Source organism: Panthera leo, chromosome D1 (genome assembly GCF_018350215.1).
Source record: "Panthera leo isolate Ple1 chromosome D1, P.leo_Ple1_pat1.1, whole genome shotgun sequence".
Taxonomy (NCBI): Eukaryota; Metazoa; Chordata; class Mammalia; order Carnivora; family Felidae; genus Panthera; species Panthera leo.
In genome coordinates, this window is record NC_056688.1 from 56,164,549 (window position 1) to 56,179,081 (window position 14,533).

The 14,533-nt window shown below is 51.9% G+C and overlaps 1 protein-coding gene across 1 annotated transcript in view; it reads right to left on the reverse strand.

Annotated features, from left to right (window-relative positions):
- Window positions 1–2,226: 2,226 nt before the first annotated feature.
- The window catches only part of DGAT2 (diacylglycerol O-acyltransferase 2), a 32,197-nt gene continuing 19,890 nt past the window's right edge, over window positions 2,227–14,533 (reverse strand). The window contains exons 3-8 of the mRNA XM_042904046.1: window positions 13,447–13,554; window positions 12,984–13,054; window positions 6,440–6,644; window positions 5,648–5,822; window positions 5,062–5,264; window positions 2,227–3,406 (exon numbers count right to left, since the gene is read on the reverse strand). Of these exons, the coding sequence (XP_042759980.1) occupies window positions 3,252–3,406; window positions 5,062–5,264; window positions 5,648–5,822; window positions 6,440–6,644; window positions 12,984–13,054; window positions 13,447–13,554 (917 nt within the window). The 3' untranslated portion in view covers window positions 2,227–3,251. The remainder of the gene's footprint in view (window positions 3,407–5,061; window positions 5,265–5,647; window positions 5,823–6,439; window positions 6,645–12,983; window positions 13,055–13,446; window positions 13,555–14,533) is intronic.

The window sequence follows — 14,533 nt, forward strand, 5'->3', positions numbered from 1 at the left end:
TGAAATAAAATTTGAAATAAGTGACAAAAGGAAATTGGGGAAAATAGCAAATATGTGTAAACTAAGCAACATCCTCTTCAGTAACCAAAGAGTCAATGAAGAAATCAGAAGATAAATTAGGAAGAACTTTGGAATAAATGAAACAAGAACCCAAGATACCAAAATTTATGGGATGCAGCTAAGGCAGTTTTAGGGAAAGTCTTATAGATGTAAACATATTAAAAAAGAAAAAAGAGCTCTTACATTTCTACCTTAAAACCCTGGAAAAAGAAGAGTTCCTGTCTAGCTCTGAGCATTTGTGAGTCCATGATTTTACTATCCCTTGCTTCTAGCCCAGAGTAGGAGTGCTTAAATGCCAAAATGTGAAAAGAAAGGGGAAGCTGTGTGGCATTTGCCTCAGAGCTATCCTCAGTGCCCCCTAGTGGCCTGGTCTGTGAACCACAAGCAGAATCATGGAATTGACAACCTTCCGACTGAGACTACAGCCCTAACCCCGCAGTCCAAAAGCAGAGGGTGTTTTGGAAAAGGAGGATCCTGTTCCCTCTCTCAAGGTAACAACTCCCAGCCAGAGGCAATGTTCACAGCATTTACCTAGAGTAACCGCCACCCCCGCCCCCTCCGCCCCATTGCTCTGCACAGGCTGCTGCACAGGCTGCTGCTAGATGTATTTGGGGCCTGCTTATTGTCACTGTTCATAAGCAAAGATGAAGGAGTTCTCTTATGCCCAATAGGTGTTGAATCTTCAAAAAATTACTGCTGAGAGTAATGGCCTATCTTTGTGGGGTGGCCTAGGTTAGGGCCAGGCTTAGCCTGGGGCCAGAGGCTAAAGGTCATGGCTAATCTCAGACTGGAGCTGGGGTGGGGCTGAAACTGTCATCAGAAAGCAGGCCTTTCCTCCATCCTCAAGGAAATCCTCTGACCTGAACTCTGTGGGCCTAAGGACTGCCCAGTGCTACAGAATTCAGCCTCTGTTGCTCCTTGAGGGTATCTCCTGTTGCCGCCTGGCCTCCCGCCCACTCTGGAGACATCAACTTTCCTGCCTTTCCAAGCCAAGCCCCATTGTAGACCCATCTACCACCACATCCTCCTTCAACTCAGCAGTGCTGTTTCCCCTGTCTTTGTTTGCTGCTCTTCCCTGCATTTCCTTCCTGGCCAACTTCTAGTCACCCTTCAAATCCCAGGTTGACATTGAGGTCCCAGTTCAACCAGGCACGCCATGTTGTATGCACAGAGGAGCAGTCCTTGAAGTGGATGAATGAATGGCAAAGAAACTTAGGCGGTGGGAAAGTTGGAATGAGGTCATTTGGTCTCACCTAAGAGGGGTTCCCAGCTGCGTAGTATTCATTGAATCAAATGGAATTAGAACAGAGAGAGGTGGCATCTTGGGGGACCCGGGTGTGGCATGAAATCATTAAAGCAACAGCAGGCTAGCTCTCCCTCTTTGTGGTATAACTGAGGCCAGAGGCAAGGAACATGGCTTGAGTGATCCATGGAGGACCCTTCTAGTTCCGCCATCTCAGGACCTTAAAAGTGGACAGTAACCCTCTGCCACACACAGTAGACAGCTGTGAGGGGGCTCCAAGGACCCTTGCCTCTAGGCATTCATTCAGTGTATCATCCTCTTGAGTGTGAGTTGGATCTAATGGGGAGAATACGGCAAAAGTGACAGGATATCACATCCGAGATGAAGTTATAAGAGAACGTGACTTCCACCTTGCACACTCTCTCTCTGGCTCTTTCTGCTTACTCTCTCTGATGAAGCCAGCTGCCATGTTGTGTTCCATGAACTACTCCATGGAAAGGCCCGTGTGGCAAGCAAGCAAGAGTGGCCTCTGGGCAATAGCCAGTGAGGAAGTGAACGCTGCCAACAGCCGCGTGAATGACCTTGGAAGTGGGTCCTCCCCTGGTCAAGCATGAGGATGACCACCGCCTGTCTGGTTATCTTGACTGTAGCCTTGCGAGAGGCCCTGAGGGAGAGGGTTCTGCTAAGCTATACCTCGGCTACTGACTCTCAGATTGTGTGGTGGACACAGTGTTGTGTGAAGCCACTGTGTTGTGGAGTCATATGTTACGCAGGAAAAGATAACCAATACTACCGTACGGCGTGTAGACCACGTAGACCAAAGGAGCAAGGGGAAAGGCTTGGCAGGGAGCCCAGATGGGACCATAGCCTCCCCAAGTGTCAGGGGCAAGATGCAGGTGAAGTCCCAGCAATAACTCACAGAGAACTCTCGTTTTCGTTTATTCATTTTGGAATTTACAAAAGTGTGACATGGGACAATCATCTCATCAAGAGAAAACAGAACACACAGAGGGGCTGGGTTTCTTCCCTGGTTCCTCCCCTCTCAGAAAGGCACAAATATGTGAGGCTTGGGTTCGGGGGCCTCCTATCTTAAGACCAATGTGCTGCTCAGAAGGCCAGGCCCCTCTGTGAACAGGAAGAGGGACCCTTTCCTCACACTCATACTTGGGTTATGGGCTAAACAAACCGAGGCCACTGGGAAACATGTGAATCAGGCCAAGTCCAGGTCTGTCCTGGGCACATGTTGTCAGCACCCTGTGGAAGACTAGTCACTCCAACTACAACGTGGTGGCTGACTAATCCTGGAGGCGGTGCATCTGGGACAGCGCTGTCCCTAGCACAGGCTGATTGCCACCCTGGTTCTTACCCTGGAGGCCTCAGATTTAAAAGACTAACTGGACTGGAGCTGGAGCATTCCAGATGCTCATTACTGCACTCTTCAAGTTGGGGACAACTGTGCCCTCCAGGTCTTCCCCTTGGTATGAGGGGCCAGGCCTGCAGTTAAGTGTGGGGTAGGTATTTTAGAATAGAGGTGTTTGTATTAGAAGTGGCTCCTGGCCCTCATCCTGCAAGTAAAAAGAAGATAACCTAACCCCGGTCTGAGTCACCAATGGCTGTCCTTCTTTCCCAGTTAACCAGGACGGAGTTTTGTCTGTAATTTTGGGGAAGGAAGAAGAAGGATTGCTTGAGAAACCATAAAGGCCCAAATGCGTCAGCCACCACCTAGAACAGGACAAATTGGAACTAAAAGAGTTGGAAATATTCACTTTTTCCTTATTAAAAAAGACCTAACATTTGTAATGGTTTAACAAAATTATTATAATTTCTTTTAAATAACCCACAGACACCCATGACGCTTCCAAATTTACAGAACAAAAAAGCATTCGAGAACTTGGTAGAAAACGATTTGTAGCTGGTTCCTCCTAGGAGCTGGCCCCTGAGGGCAGGCTCAGTTCACCTCCAGAACCTCAGTCTCCGGGAGGCCGAACTTGGTCTTGTGCTTGTCGAAGAGCTTCACCAGGGCCTCCATGTACATGCTGTGGTACAGGTCTATGTCCTGCTGGGTTGGGTGCTCCAGCTTGGGGATGGTGATGGGCTCACCCACTGCAGGGATGGGGCAGAGGCCTCTGGTTAGTCAATCCACTCGGGCCCCCCTGACAGTCTACCATGATGTTGATAGCAGTGACCCTGCACTATGTGCCAACCATGTGCCAGGAACTGTGCCAAACGTGCTCCACCTCAGGTTGTCCCTGTTACAGGGGAGAAGATGGGAGGCTCCAGGGCACGGGAAGGGACCTGCCTCAGGCCACACAGTCACTAAGCAGCAGGTGGGATCAACACTGGCTGCTCCGAAGGCACTCAGTTGGAAGGTCCCATGTAAGAGTTAGGGGACCGAGTAATGGCTTTGCTCTTGGTCTGCTCCAGGCAAGTCACTTTGCCTCTCTGAGCCTCAGTTCCCTCACCTGTCACATGGGGCTCCTTCCTCATAGGACTTTGATTAGGATTTTGAAATCACATGACATGCTTTGAAAAGTGTGCCGAGGGAGGAGGAGCCCAACATTCATACATCCATCCATTGCTTTATTTTCTGCATCTCCATATTCAACTCATCCCAAAGTCCTGGCAAAGACATTTCGGAAACTTCTCCCAAGTGCATGCCCTTCTCTCATCACCACTGCCGTTCCCTTCGTCCCTAGTGGCTACCACAGGGGCATCCCGCATTGGTCTTGTGGCTTCCATTTTTGACCCTTCTAACCCATTTTCTATCCAGCAGCCCAAGAATCACTTTAAAATGCAACTCTGAACCTCTCCTCCCCAAAGCCCTCCAGTAGCTTTCCATTCTTAAGGTGAAGAGCAAACTAGTTCACACTGCCCACAGGAGCCTGTCCCTCTCCAGCCACACGTGTGCATGGATATGTCCCTGCTGCCTCAGAGCGGTCAGACCTGGTATAGGATTTGCACGTGACAAGAGTCAAGAGTGAGTCTGGGTCCTGTCACCTAAGATGCAGGCAGTTAGTCTTTGTACAAATACAAAGCAAAACACCTTGACCCTGATAACTCAAAGTATCTACGTGAGCTTTGGCCCCTAAAGTCCATGGCTTGCGGCCTACACACTTTTGTGTGATCTCTGGCTTGTGAGACACACACACACACACACACACACACACACACACACACACCCAGAACAACACAGCTGAGGGACAAGTGCTGCCAGTTTTTGCTATACTTCTCAGAGGACTATGCTCCAGTCATGTTGATGTTTTTCTTTCTGTTCCTCAAAAATCTATACAATCTTGCTGCGGGAACTTCACTTAAGCTAATGTTTCTGACAAAAAAAAAAAAAAAAAAACCTCTCTTCCTCCTGTCTTTTGCTAGATAATTCCTATTCAGTTAGAAGTGGAAGAGTCACCGCTTCTCGGAGGTCCACTGCCACCCCCCAGAGCACCCTGTACATTCCCCTCACACCCCCTCCTGGTCTTTGCTTGACAGACTGGTCTTCCTGATCTTCCCTGACAGACTCCTGGGCCCTGCAAACACGGACCGTTAAGTCTTGTTTTCTCATCTGGCACTGCTTGGCTCACAGTGATGGAACTATCTCCACCCCCACTGGCCGTTCCCATCAGCACCCAAACATGTCCACAGCTGCGTGGTTTAGAGCATGGACATCAGAGCCAGAGGGCCTGCATGTGAATCTTAACTCTACCACAAACTAGCAGTGGGGCACCTCGAGTTCAGGGGCTGCAGGCAGGGGAGCTCACCAACGGTAGTGATGGGCTTGGAGTAGGGCACCAGCCCCCAGGTGTCAGAGGAGAAGAGGCCTCGGCCATGGAAGATGCACGGGGCAAAGCCAATGTACTTCTGGAACTTCTTCTGGACCCATCGGCCCCAGGAGCCCTCTTCAAAGATCACCTGCTTGTATACTTCATTCTCCCCGAAGGAGTAGATGGGAACCAGGTCAGCTCTGGAAAGGAGAAGCCAGAGTCAGTCACACCCTAACTGCTGGCCTCTGAACTCCCAGCAGCATGACTTATTTGGCCCCAGGGCACAGTCTTGCACATGAGCTTGGCCTGTAGCCCACCTGCAGGAGCCCAGGAAACACAGGCTGCATCTCTGCCCCACTCAGACACTCAGGCTACACTTGGGCAAACTTGGTCTGAAGCTCTGGCATCCAACCTCTTCTCTCCCACAGGATGGCAAATTCCCATCTATGCCTTCCTGGGGTTTGGGCCTTGCTTCTAGGAGCAAGGAGTTGCTTTGTTTGGGCCAAACAAAGCTTTGGAGGGCTGTGCATGCATGTGCATGCTGGTGTGCACGCGTGTGCAAGTGTGTGCAGGAGGCACTTACCCGTGGCGTAGGGCCAGTTTTACAAAGCCCTTGCGATTGCGCAGAGTGACTGCGTTCTTGCCAGGCATGGAGCTCAGGGACTCGGCTGCACCCCCCACTACGATGATGATGGCATTGCCACTCCCATTCTTTGAAAGCAAGTAGTCTATGGTGTCCCTGTTCACAGGGCAAATGCCTGGCAGGGAGAAGGACATAGAGTCAGGGCTGCCCATAAATGCACTCCCTACCCCCTTCATACAGCCAAACATAAACAGAAAGAGCCCTGGCCTTAGGCTCCAGACCTAACCCAGCCACTAGAAGCTGTATGGCCCTGCATAAGCTATTTCTTTTTCTGAGCCTTGGCTTACTTATGTGTAAAATGGAGATAATGATACAAGGTTGTTTAGGGACCTTGTTCATTTGGCAAACATTCCCTGAGGTCCTAACACTGCCAGGCTATTGCTAGGTGCTGGGGATCCCAGCGAATCAGGGTGGCAGGGGTCGCAGGCCGGTGGATAAGGACAGATCCACAGAAAGTGATTAGGTTGTGCCAAGGGCAGCACAGGGGCTGGGTTGCCCAGAAAAGGAGTCAGAGCAAGCATCGTAGGGAAGATGTTATTGAAACTGAATCCTGAAGGATGCATGAATGACCCTGCTCGGCCCTGACCCACCATGCCTATGGCCAACTGCACCTCTGAGCACAGGACCAGCCGCTGGGGCACGGTATGTGGGCTTCCTGACCTCTCTATCAACTTGCTCAGTGGAAAGGCTCAGGCCTGGACAAGAGTGCAGCAGGGGCAGGCAGATTCTCACCTCCAGACATCAGGTATTCCCTCAGCACCGGCATCCGGAAGTTGCCGGCCAGCGTGGCCAGGTAGGGCCTTATGCCGGGGAACTTCTTGCTCACTTCTGTGGCCTCTGTGCTGAAGTTACAGAAGGCACCCAGGCCCATGATGCCATGGGGGTGGTATCCAAAGATGTAGTTCCTGGTGGTCAACAGGTTGTGTGTCTTCACCAGCTGCAGGGTAAAACTCAGGTCAGAGGAAACTGCCAGGAGAAGGGTACCGGGGCACGCCCAGGAGACAGGGGAAGGACTGTGTGTGTCATGCCCAATGAGACTCTGGGCCTGAAGGACCGGAGGGTGTCTGCACACCTGACCTCAGACTCTTGGCGATTGGCATTTCGACTGTGAGTCCCCAGGAAGGGAGGGGGAAACTTTCTCTCTCATGCCCTTACTTCTCCAGCCAGACACAACAGGTCCCCTTATCTGTACCCTGCTCTCCTCCTGGACCCATTCTCCTCATCCAACCCCTGCCGCTCTCAGATAAAGAGGGGTGTCCAGTTTTCGTTGGGGTAAAGTCCACATCCTTCAGTTAGGGCAGAAAAGGGACAATGCAGCTGGCTTGAATGGAAACTTCCTTCCAGGCAGCAAGGCTCAGCTGCGTTGCTGGGGAGTCAGGCAAGAAATAGCCCTGTGCCGGCCGCAGTGGGGGTGGGGGATCAGCTGTACGGCCAGGCAGCTGACCTGTGGTACTATCAACAAAGCTGGGATGCTCTGAAGAAGGACTGGCTTCCATGAGGGCTACCCCCTCCCCTGGGGCTGGTGGCCTGGAGGGTGGGGTGGGTGGTATAGTTTCCCTATACCCTGAGGCACCTATCCAGCATTGCAAGGAACTTGGTAGGGGTAGAGGCACTGAAAGGAATGGAAAGCAAGGGCATTTGGCTCAGAAAATATCACTTCTTTTCTGATTAGACAAGTAATAAATAATCATAGAGCATTTAAAAAATACAGGAAAAGGGGCACCTGGGTGGCTCAGTTGGTTAAGCGTCCCACTCTTGGTCTCGCAGTTTGTGAGTTTTAGCCCCACATCGGGCTCTGTGCTAACAGTGCAGAGCCTGCTAAGAATTCTCTCTCTCTCTCTCTCTCTCTCTCTCTCTCTGCCTCTCCCCCACTCTCTCTTTCTCTCTCTTTCAAAAATAAATAAACATTTTTTAAAAAATATGGGAGAGGCGCCTGGATGGCTCAGTCGGTTAAGCGCCCCACTTTGACTTAGGTCCTGATCTCATGGTTCGTGGGTTCAAGCCCTGTGTCAGCTCTGTGCTGACAGCTTGGAGCCTGGTGTTCTCTCTGTCCTTCCCCCATTCACGCTCTGTCTCTCTCTCAAAAATAAAAATAAACATTAACAAATTTGTGTTCAAATACAGGGAAGTAAAAAGAAAATCCAAAGTACCTGTCCTATCTCCAATCCTGATAAACCACTCTGATATGTTGAATCCTTTTGTCATTCAAATACACACATGCTCTTTTTTAAAAACCACAAAATTAAGGGCACATGGTTGATATCATTTTTCTACCAAGCATATCATAACTATTTTTCCTACCATGATCCCTCATTAACATGTCTCTCATGGCTGCATTATTCTGTCACACAGCTATGCTGTACAAAATAGAATTATAATCAAACTCCGATTGATGGATCTTTAAAAACCTTCTAAAATTTCCTTCAGAAAGAATGCTTCCATAAGTATCTTATTTTTGTCCACATATCTGATTGTTTGACAAACTTCTAGAAATACAATTCCTGGGTCAAAGGGTTTGAACATTTTGGTCTTGTGGGCTGCCCTGCCTTTAGAGGGGTGACATCAATAACATTCCTACTTGCTGTGTTTGAAAGTACCCACGTCCCTGCACTGGTGCCAGCTAGAGGCAAGGCACGGGCCAACGGCAGAATGTCAGGAGCCCGGATTTACCACGACTCCAGGTTTGGGAACCCCCATCTGAGGGAAGGATCTTGTGCTCAATCTGGGGCGAGGGGGTGCTGGTGGCTGGCCCTGGGAAGCTGACATCTGAATCTTCAGGTGACAGAGGCCTGAGAGGGACGGTGTCGATGGTGGCCGGCACCATTCCCAGTTTGGTAACTGCCAGAATGTGCGCGAGCAACACCCTATGAGTTTCACCCGCTGTTGCTTGGGCCTTCCTTACTCTTCCTCTTTGCCTTTGGCAAGAGCATTCAAGTTGTTCAAGAACTCAACCAACTCAAAGCTGCCCCCTACGTAAACGGGAAACAGCAGCAGTGTAGGTCCTGACTATTGGGTAGGGGGCAGCGAGGGGTTGTAAAGGGGGCCTGGCTTTACACGAGCCTTGCAAGGAAACTGCTCCGAGATTTTGCCTCCTGAGGAGCAGGTATGCCCACCACACTAGCTCGCAGTAAAGTGGACCCTGGGGCTGGCTTCTAGGCGATGGGATGGCGTCAAGGTAAGAACTGAGCAGCCAGAACCGCATTGGTGACCTGCTCCAGACTGAATGCTGGGTCTGGGAGTCCAAGACCTAGAATGGGCTGGAGGAGCCTTGACCTAGGCCGTTTCTTTGATCACAAGGTAGAGACTGAGGCCTAGAGAAAGGAGATTGCAGCGAATCCTACCCCACCTCTAGACCAGGCCACCCAGTGGGCTTTTCTCTGAGCCACTGGGATCAAGTGCGCCACCTGGTGGAAGCCCAGCTGGCTCTTTAAATCACCTCCCCCCATGTGTCTATCTGGTGGGGCACTTGGTTAAGTGTGCTACCCCGAGGTACACTGCAGGTTAATGGCCCTTGGGGCAGTCACCGGGAGAACAGGCATCTGGTCGGCTATGATCTGTCTTCATGCCACACTCCCCTGCCCCCCAAGGCTGGACAGAGCGTCCATTCTGGAGGGAGAAGGAAGGCACTGACACGCTGGCTCCTGTGTCCCCTGTTTCCCATGGCAGAGTCGCAGCCCCAGAAGTTTCCCAGGCCAGGCCTGCTTGCTAACATGAGTGAGGAACACATCCTGGCAAGTTGCTTCTCCCACGCTGCCTCCTAGGGCAAGAAAGGTGCGCAGATAGGCTTGTCGTACCCTGGCACCAGAGGAAGAAATTCAGAACCAGAGAGGAGCAGAGACTTGCCTAAGCTTACACAGCATTGCACGAAGGCAGAGGAACATAGGAGGGAGAACATGGGCCCTGAAGCCAACAGCTTTGGTTCCCATACCTGCCCTGCTCCTGCCTTGCTCTGGGACCTCGGGACAGTCCCTCCTCCCTGGGCCTCAGTAGGACCGTCTGGGAAATGGACAGATGGACAGATAGATAATTCTAAGCTCAGAGAGTCTTTCCTAATCTCCTCTCCAAAGATCCTGCCTATTCCTCAGGGATTAGTGACCCAGGCACTTCCTCTCCTCCTCCAGGTAGCTGGTGGTCCTGGTGGCTGCCGCTAACACATGAGCTCTCCTGCGCGGGGAGAAGGGAGGCTCTGAGGGCTCACTGAGCTGCTCTAGTGGCAAAGCGCCAAGCAAAGAAGGGAGGGGGGAGGTGTGGGTGGGTGCGTACAGCTAGAGATCATTCCATAACCACTGATATGACGCCAGGAGAAGGGGGAGGACCAGAAGGGCCACACAGAACACCACAGGGCGTCAGCCCTGACGTTTAGACACCAAGGCCAAACCCTCCCTGCACAGAAGAGGAGCCTGAAGCCCTGAGGATCAGGGGCTGGGCCAAGATCACCAATAGGTAAGTGCAGAGCCCAGGCTGAGGCTCAATGCCCTGGCCTGCCTCATGCCCAGGCTGGCTTTGGTCCTGGTGCCTAGGGGCCCTCCCAGGGCCAGCTCACATGTGCCCTGCAGCTCCAACTCCCAGGTGAATTCTTGGAATGGAAATGTGAAAAGGGACACAGGGTTTGTTTTGGTTCTTTTGGAAATGTGGACATCAGCGGGAGGGGCACCTGTTTGTCCCAGCTTTGACCAAGGGTCACTGGGTCATCCTGTTCTGGGTGGAGGAGGCTACTGGCCTTGAGGCAGTTTCCAGAGGGATAGGCTGCTCTAATCACTGGGGCCTGGCCCCTGAGGTAACGGTCCCAGCAGAGAGAACAGAGGCCATAATCCCTCACATCCAATCATAATTGACTACTTTTTATTATAATAACAGCTCCATTTTGCAAGTGAGGCAAACGAGGCTCAGCGAGCTTGAGAAAGTGTGTCTTGTGGTCCCACGGGCAGAAAGTGACAGTCTAGCAGAATCTGCCAGATCGTGAGCCCACCTAAACGGGACCAGGGCTGACTCCTATGTGTCCCCATGCCTCGCACAGAGCCCGGGGCTGTACAGGGAACAAAAGCTGTTGGTCAATGAATAGAGTGACAGAGCTGGAACCTGACCCAGGTCTCTAACCGCAGGCAGAGACAGGGAGAGCCAGGAAGTGGGGCTCAATCCAATGGGGAAATCCGGCCTTGCAGCTCTTCCAGAGAAACAGGCAATGGGAATTTAGTGGGGAAGAGCCTGGGGCTTGCATTCTAGCACTAAGGCTGGCACAGACTTCCCGTGCAACCTGGACTGGACCTGGCCCCTCTTTGGGACTCAGTTTTCTCACTTCCAGACTGAGCGGGTTGGGTCTTATGACACAGTATTGTCCCAGCAACAACAGCCTTGAACCCCCTGCAGCCAGAGAGATGGAGTCAGGGAAAGGCAGGAGTGGGAACTCTGGCCCCCAGGATCCTGGGGAAACTGGCTCAGACTGGGATGTGCAAAGGGCACGCCCTCCCAATACTGAGTACAGTGGAGGAATGGAGGGTTACCTGGCCACCTCCTCCGGGCAGCATGCCAGGATGTCTAGTCGCTGACTCACAACAGCAAACATACACCACCCTGCACACATTCACTCTCACACACACTGCTTCTGCTTTTCAAACCCCACTGCCTTCTGCTGGGTTACCCTAAGCAGCTAGGGTGTGCCAGCGCTGGGATGCTCAGCGAGCTGGCCAGACAGGTCTTTACCCTGCAGGAAAAACCTTTAGGATTCTGCCAGAGTTAGCTACAACCCCCCCAGCATTGCCCACATGCACCATGGCCCGCATGCCTCTGCCTTGCCAGCCTGGCTTGTAAACTATCGGCCGACGGCCAGAAAAAGATGAGAAAAAGTCCAGGCCAAGCCACCATTTATACCATCAGGACCTTGAGGTTGGCCCCAGAGAAGACAGGTGCTTAGAAGACCAGTGTGTACCAGAGCAGCCAATGATACAGAAGAAAGAAAACTCAGAGACCAACTTAGGTTTAGACTACGTTGGGGAGACTATGGGGAGACTGCATGCTGGTAGGGACGGTGCCTCACTGAAGGTCACACTGGGCTCTTCGAGCCTACATCCTCCAAGCCTGAGGGAAGCCTGAGTACCTACGTGAGCTTTTTTCCTACAGCTCTGCCGTATAGGGAGACAGTGTGCTGTGATGGGAACAGTCCAGACTTGAGGCAAGACAGTAATTGGAACTTCAGCTCAAATTGCTCCTAGCTTCATTCAGCTTTATTACTCTCTGACCTTCAGGCTTTTCTTCTGTGAAAGGGGGATAAAATGAATACCCGCTCACAGGGTACTGTGGGGGTTTTAAAGGGAACTCCTTGAAGAAAGGTGCTGGTTTCTAGAAAGCTCCCAATAAATGGAGATCCTCCTTCTCCACTCTACCTCTTCAAGATCCCCCACACTCCAGACTTCTTCTCAAACTCAGGTGCCTATGTGCTCATTGGTTTCCATGCCTCTTCGATGCTACTCCTCTTTAAGATGGAGTTCTAGGAGCACGTCCTCCAGAAGCCTCCCCTGAGCACTTCAGCAACCAGGGCCTCGCTCTTCTTTCACTGCACATCTCATTTCCTGGGCCCTAATTCCCAGGGTCATGAGCCCCAGCGACCTACCTGCAACTGGCCGAGAGAAGCGATACTCTTCAAGAGCTTCAGAAGGAAAAAAAGCCCCTCACACTTACTGCTTTAAGTTGCGCCCGTGGTTCAGGTCAGATGGACTTGAAACTACCTTAGTGTTGATCTTGATAAATCACTGCCATTTTAAGTTGTGCCTTTAATATTGACTCAAAGGCAGACAAGCAACGGCCATAATATCTATTGTATGTGCTCCTTCTATCACGAAGGATCTCAGTGTCCGAAACCTCTTTTACCCAAATGCTAGAACAAGTCTTGTTTCCCCAAGAAACTTGCAAGCTTCTTCCTTTCCCAAAATAAAAACCAACAACTATCATGTTTCCACGTTTGCCCTGGCTGCCAGGAAGCTCAGAGTTGACCACGAAGCTCAACCTCTGCAACTTTGTTGGACTCGTATGGCTGAAATACTAGTATTTTTTCCTTCAAGTCTTGACTTTTCCTTTTACCCGGTATCACACTGTATGTATCCCAAATTGCCTCAAATCCTGCATCAGTTGGAGTAGAATATGAACATATGTTCATAGTGGAAGCGGTCACATGGTTCAGCTGAGCACACTTGGTAACTGTGGATGGATGAATTAAGGCTTAAGTTCCGATTTCTCAACCATTTCTGTCCTGATACCCAAGGTAACACCCACAAGTCTTTACCTGGATGGGAAAGTAGTCTCGAAAGTAGCGCCACACAGCCCAGTTTCGGACCCACTGTGATCTCCTGCCACCTTCCAGGAAACAAAATACAGCATTGAGAAGGAGTGGGAGTAGGGGTGGGTGACGCGTGGGCAAGGCAGATAAGACAGACCCCCTGTGAAACCCTGAGTTGGGGGCCTACCACCCTGTGGAGCATCTCCTCCCCGCTTCCTGCCAGGCTCTTTGCCACCTTTGTTCCCTCACGTTATGCAAACCCTTGACTGAATGGGAGCTCCTCTGAGGACCAGGGTGGTGCCCTCTGAGGGGCTTTTAACCCCTCAGACCACCCCCTGGGCTGGCTCCAGGCTTTCCCCTCAGTAAGTGCTAAGGAAAAAGGGGCGGCACTCACGCTGAGGAAGTTCACGGTGGGCAGGAGGGAGAGTCCCAAGGGCGAGGGGGTGGGGCTGGGAGGCTGTGCTCTCACCTTTCTTGGGCGTGTTCCAGTCAAACGCCAGCCAGGTGAAGTAGAGCACAGCGATGAGCCAACAGTCGGTGCAGAATGTGTACATGAGGATGGCGCTGCAGGCCACTCCTGGTGGGGGAGCAGATGGCCACAGATCAGACCCTGTGGTCCCCGGGGGGGGGGGGGGGGCTCAGTTTCCCCCTGGGCAAAGGCTCACCAATGACAGGGCCCAGGCACAGCTGGGGCCGCGGGCAGAGAAGGCCTGTAGCCACAGCCTGGGGAGGAGCAGGCTCCCGGGGGACAAGAGCCTCATCTGGATTCTGATGGGCGTCCCTGGTGTCGAGGGGCTCATGGGCTCCATGTGGTCTGGGCAGTAGTGCTGGGGAAGCCATCCTTGGAGCTGATCTTTCTTGGCCTTTCCTCGCACATTCTCCCAACCCCAGTACCCCTCCCCCCCCACCGTTACCATGGACACAGGGAGGGACCTGCCAAGTGCCTCTACATCTCAGGACTTGGGTGGAGCCACTGTCTCATGTGTGAGGCCGGGGGACTTTATCCCATTTTGGAAATGAGAACACTAGGGCTCGAGGAGGAGGTAACATGCCCAAGGTCACCCAGCAGGACGGTGGCAGAGCCAGGATTCAAACTCAAGCTGGACCAGTAAAACCATAATCTGCACCAGGCTTTAGAAGTTCACCCAAAATCAGGGCGCCTGGGTGACTCAGTGGGTTGAGCTTCAGACTTCAGCTCTGATAATGTTTTCACCATCATGAGTTTGAACCCCGCTGTCAGCCTGTCAGCATAGAGCCTGCTTTGGATCTTCTGTCCCCCCTTTTCTCTGCCCCTTCCTTTTTTTTTTTTTTCAATTTTTATTTATTTTTGAGACAGAGAGAGACAGAGCATGAACGGGGGAGGGTCAGAGAGAGGGAGACACAGAACCCAAAACAGGCTCCAGGCTCTGAGCTTTCAGCACAGAGCCCGACGCGGGGCTCGAACTCACAGACCGCGAGATCATGACCTGAGCTGAAGTCGGCCGCCCAACCGACTGAGCCACCCAGGCGCCCCACTGCCCCTTCCTTCTTACTCTCCCTCTCAAAAAATAAAAAAC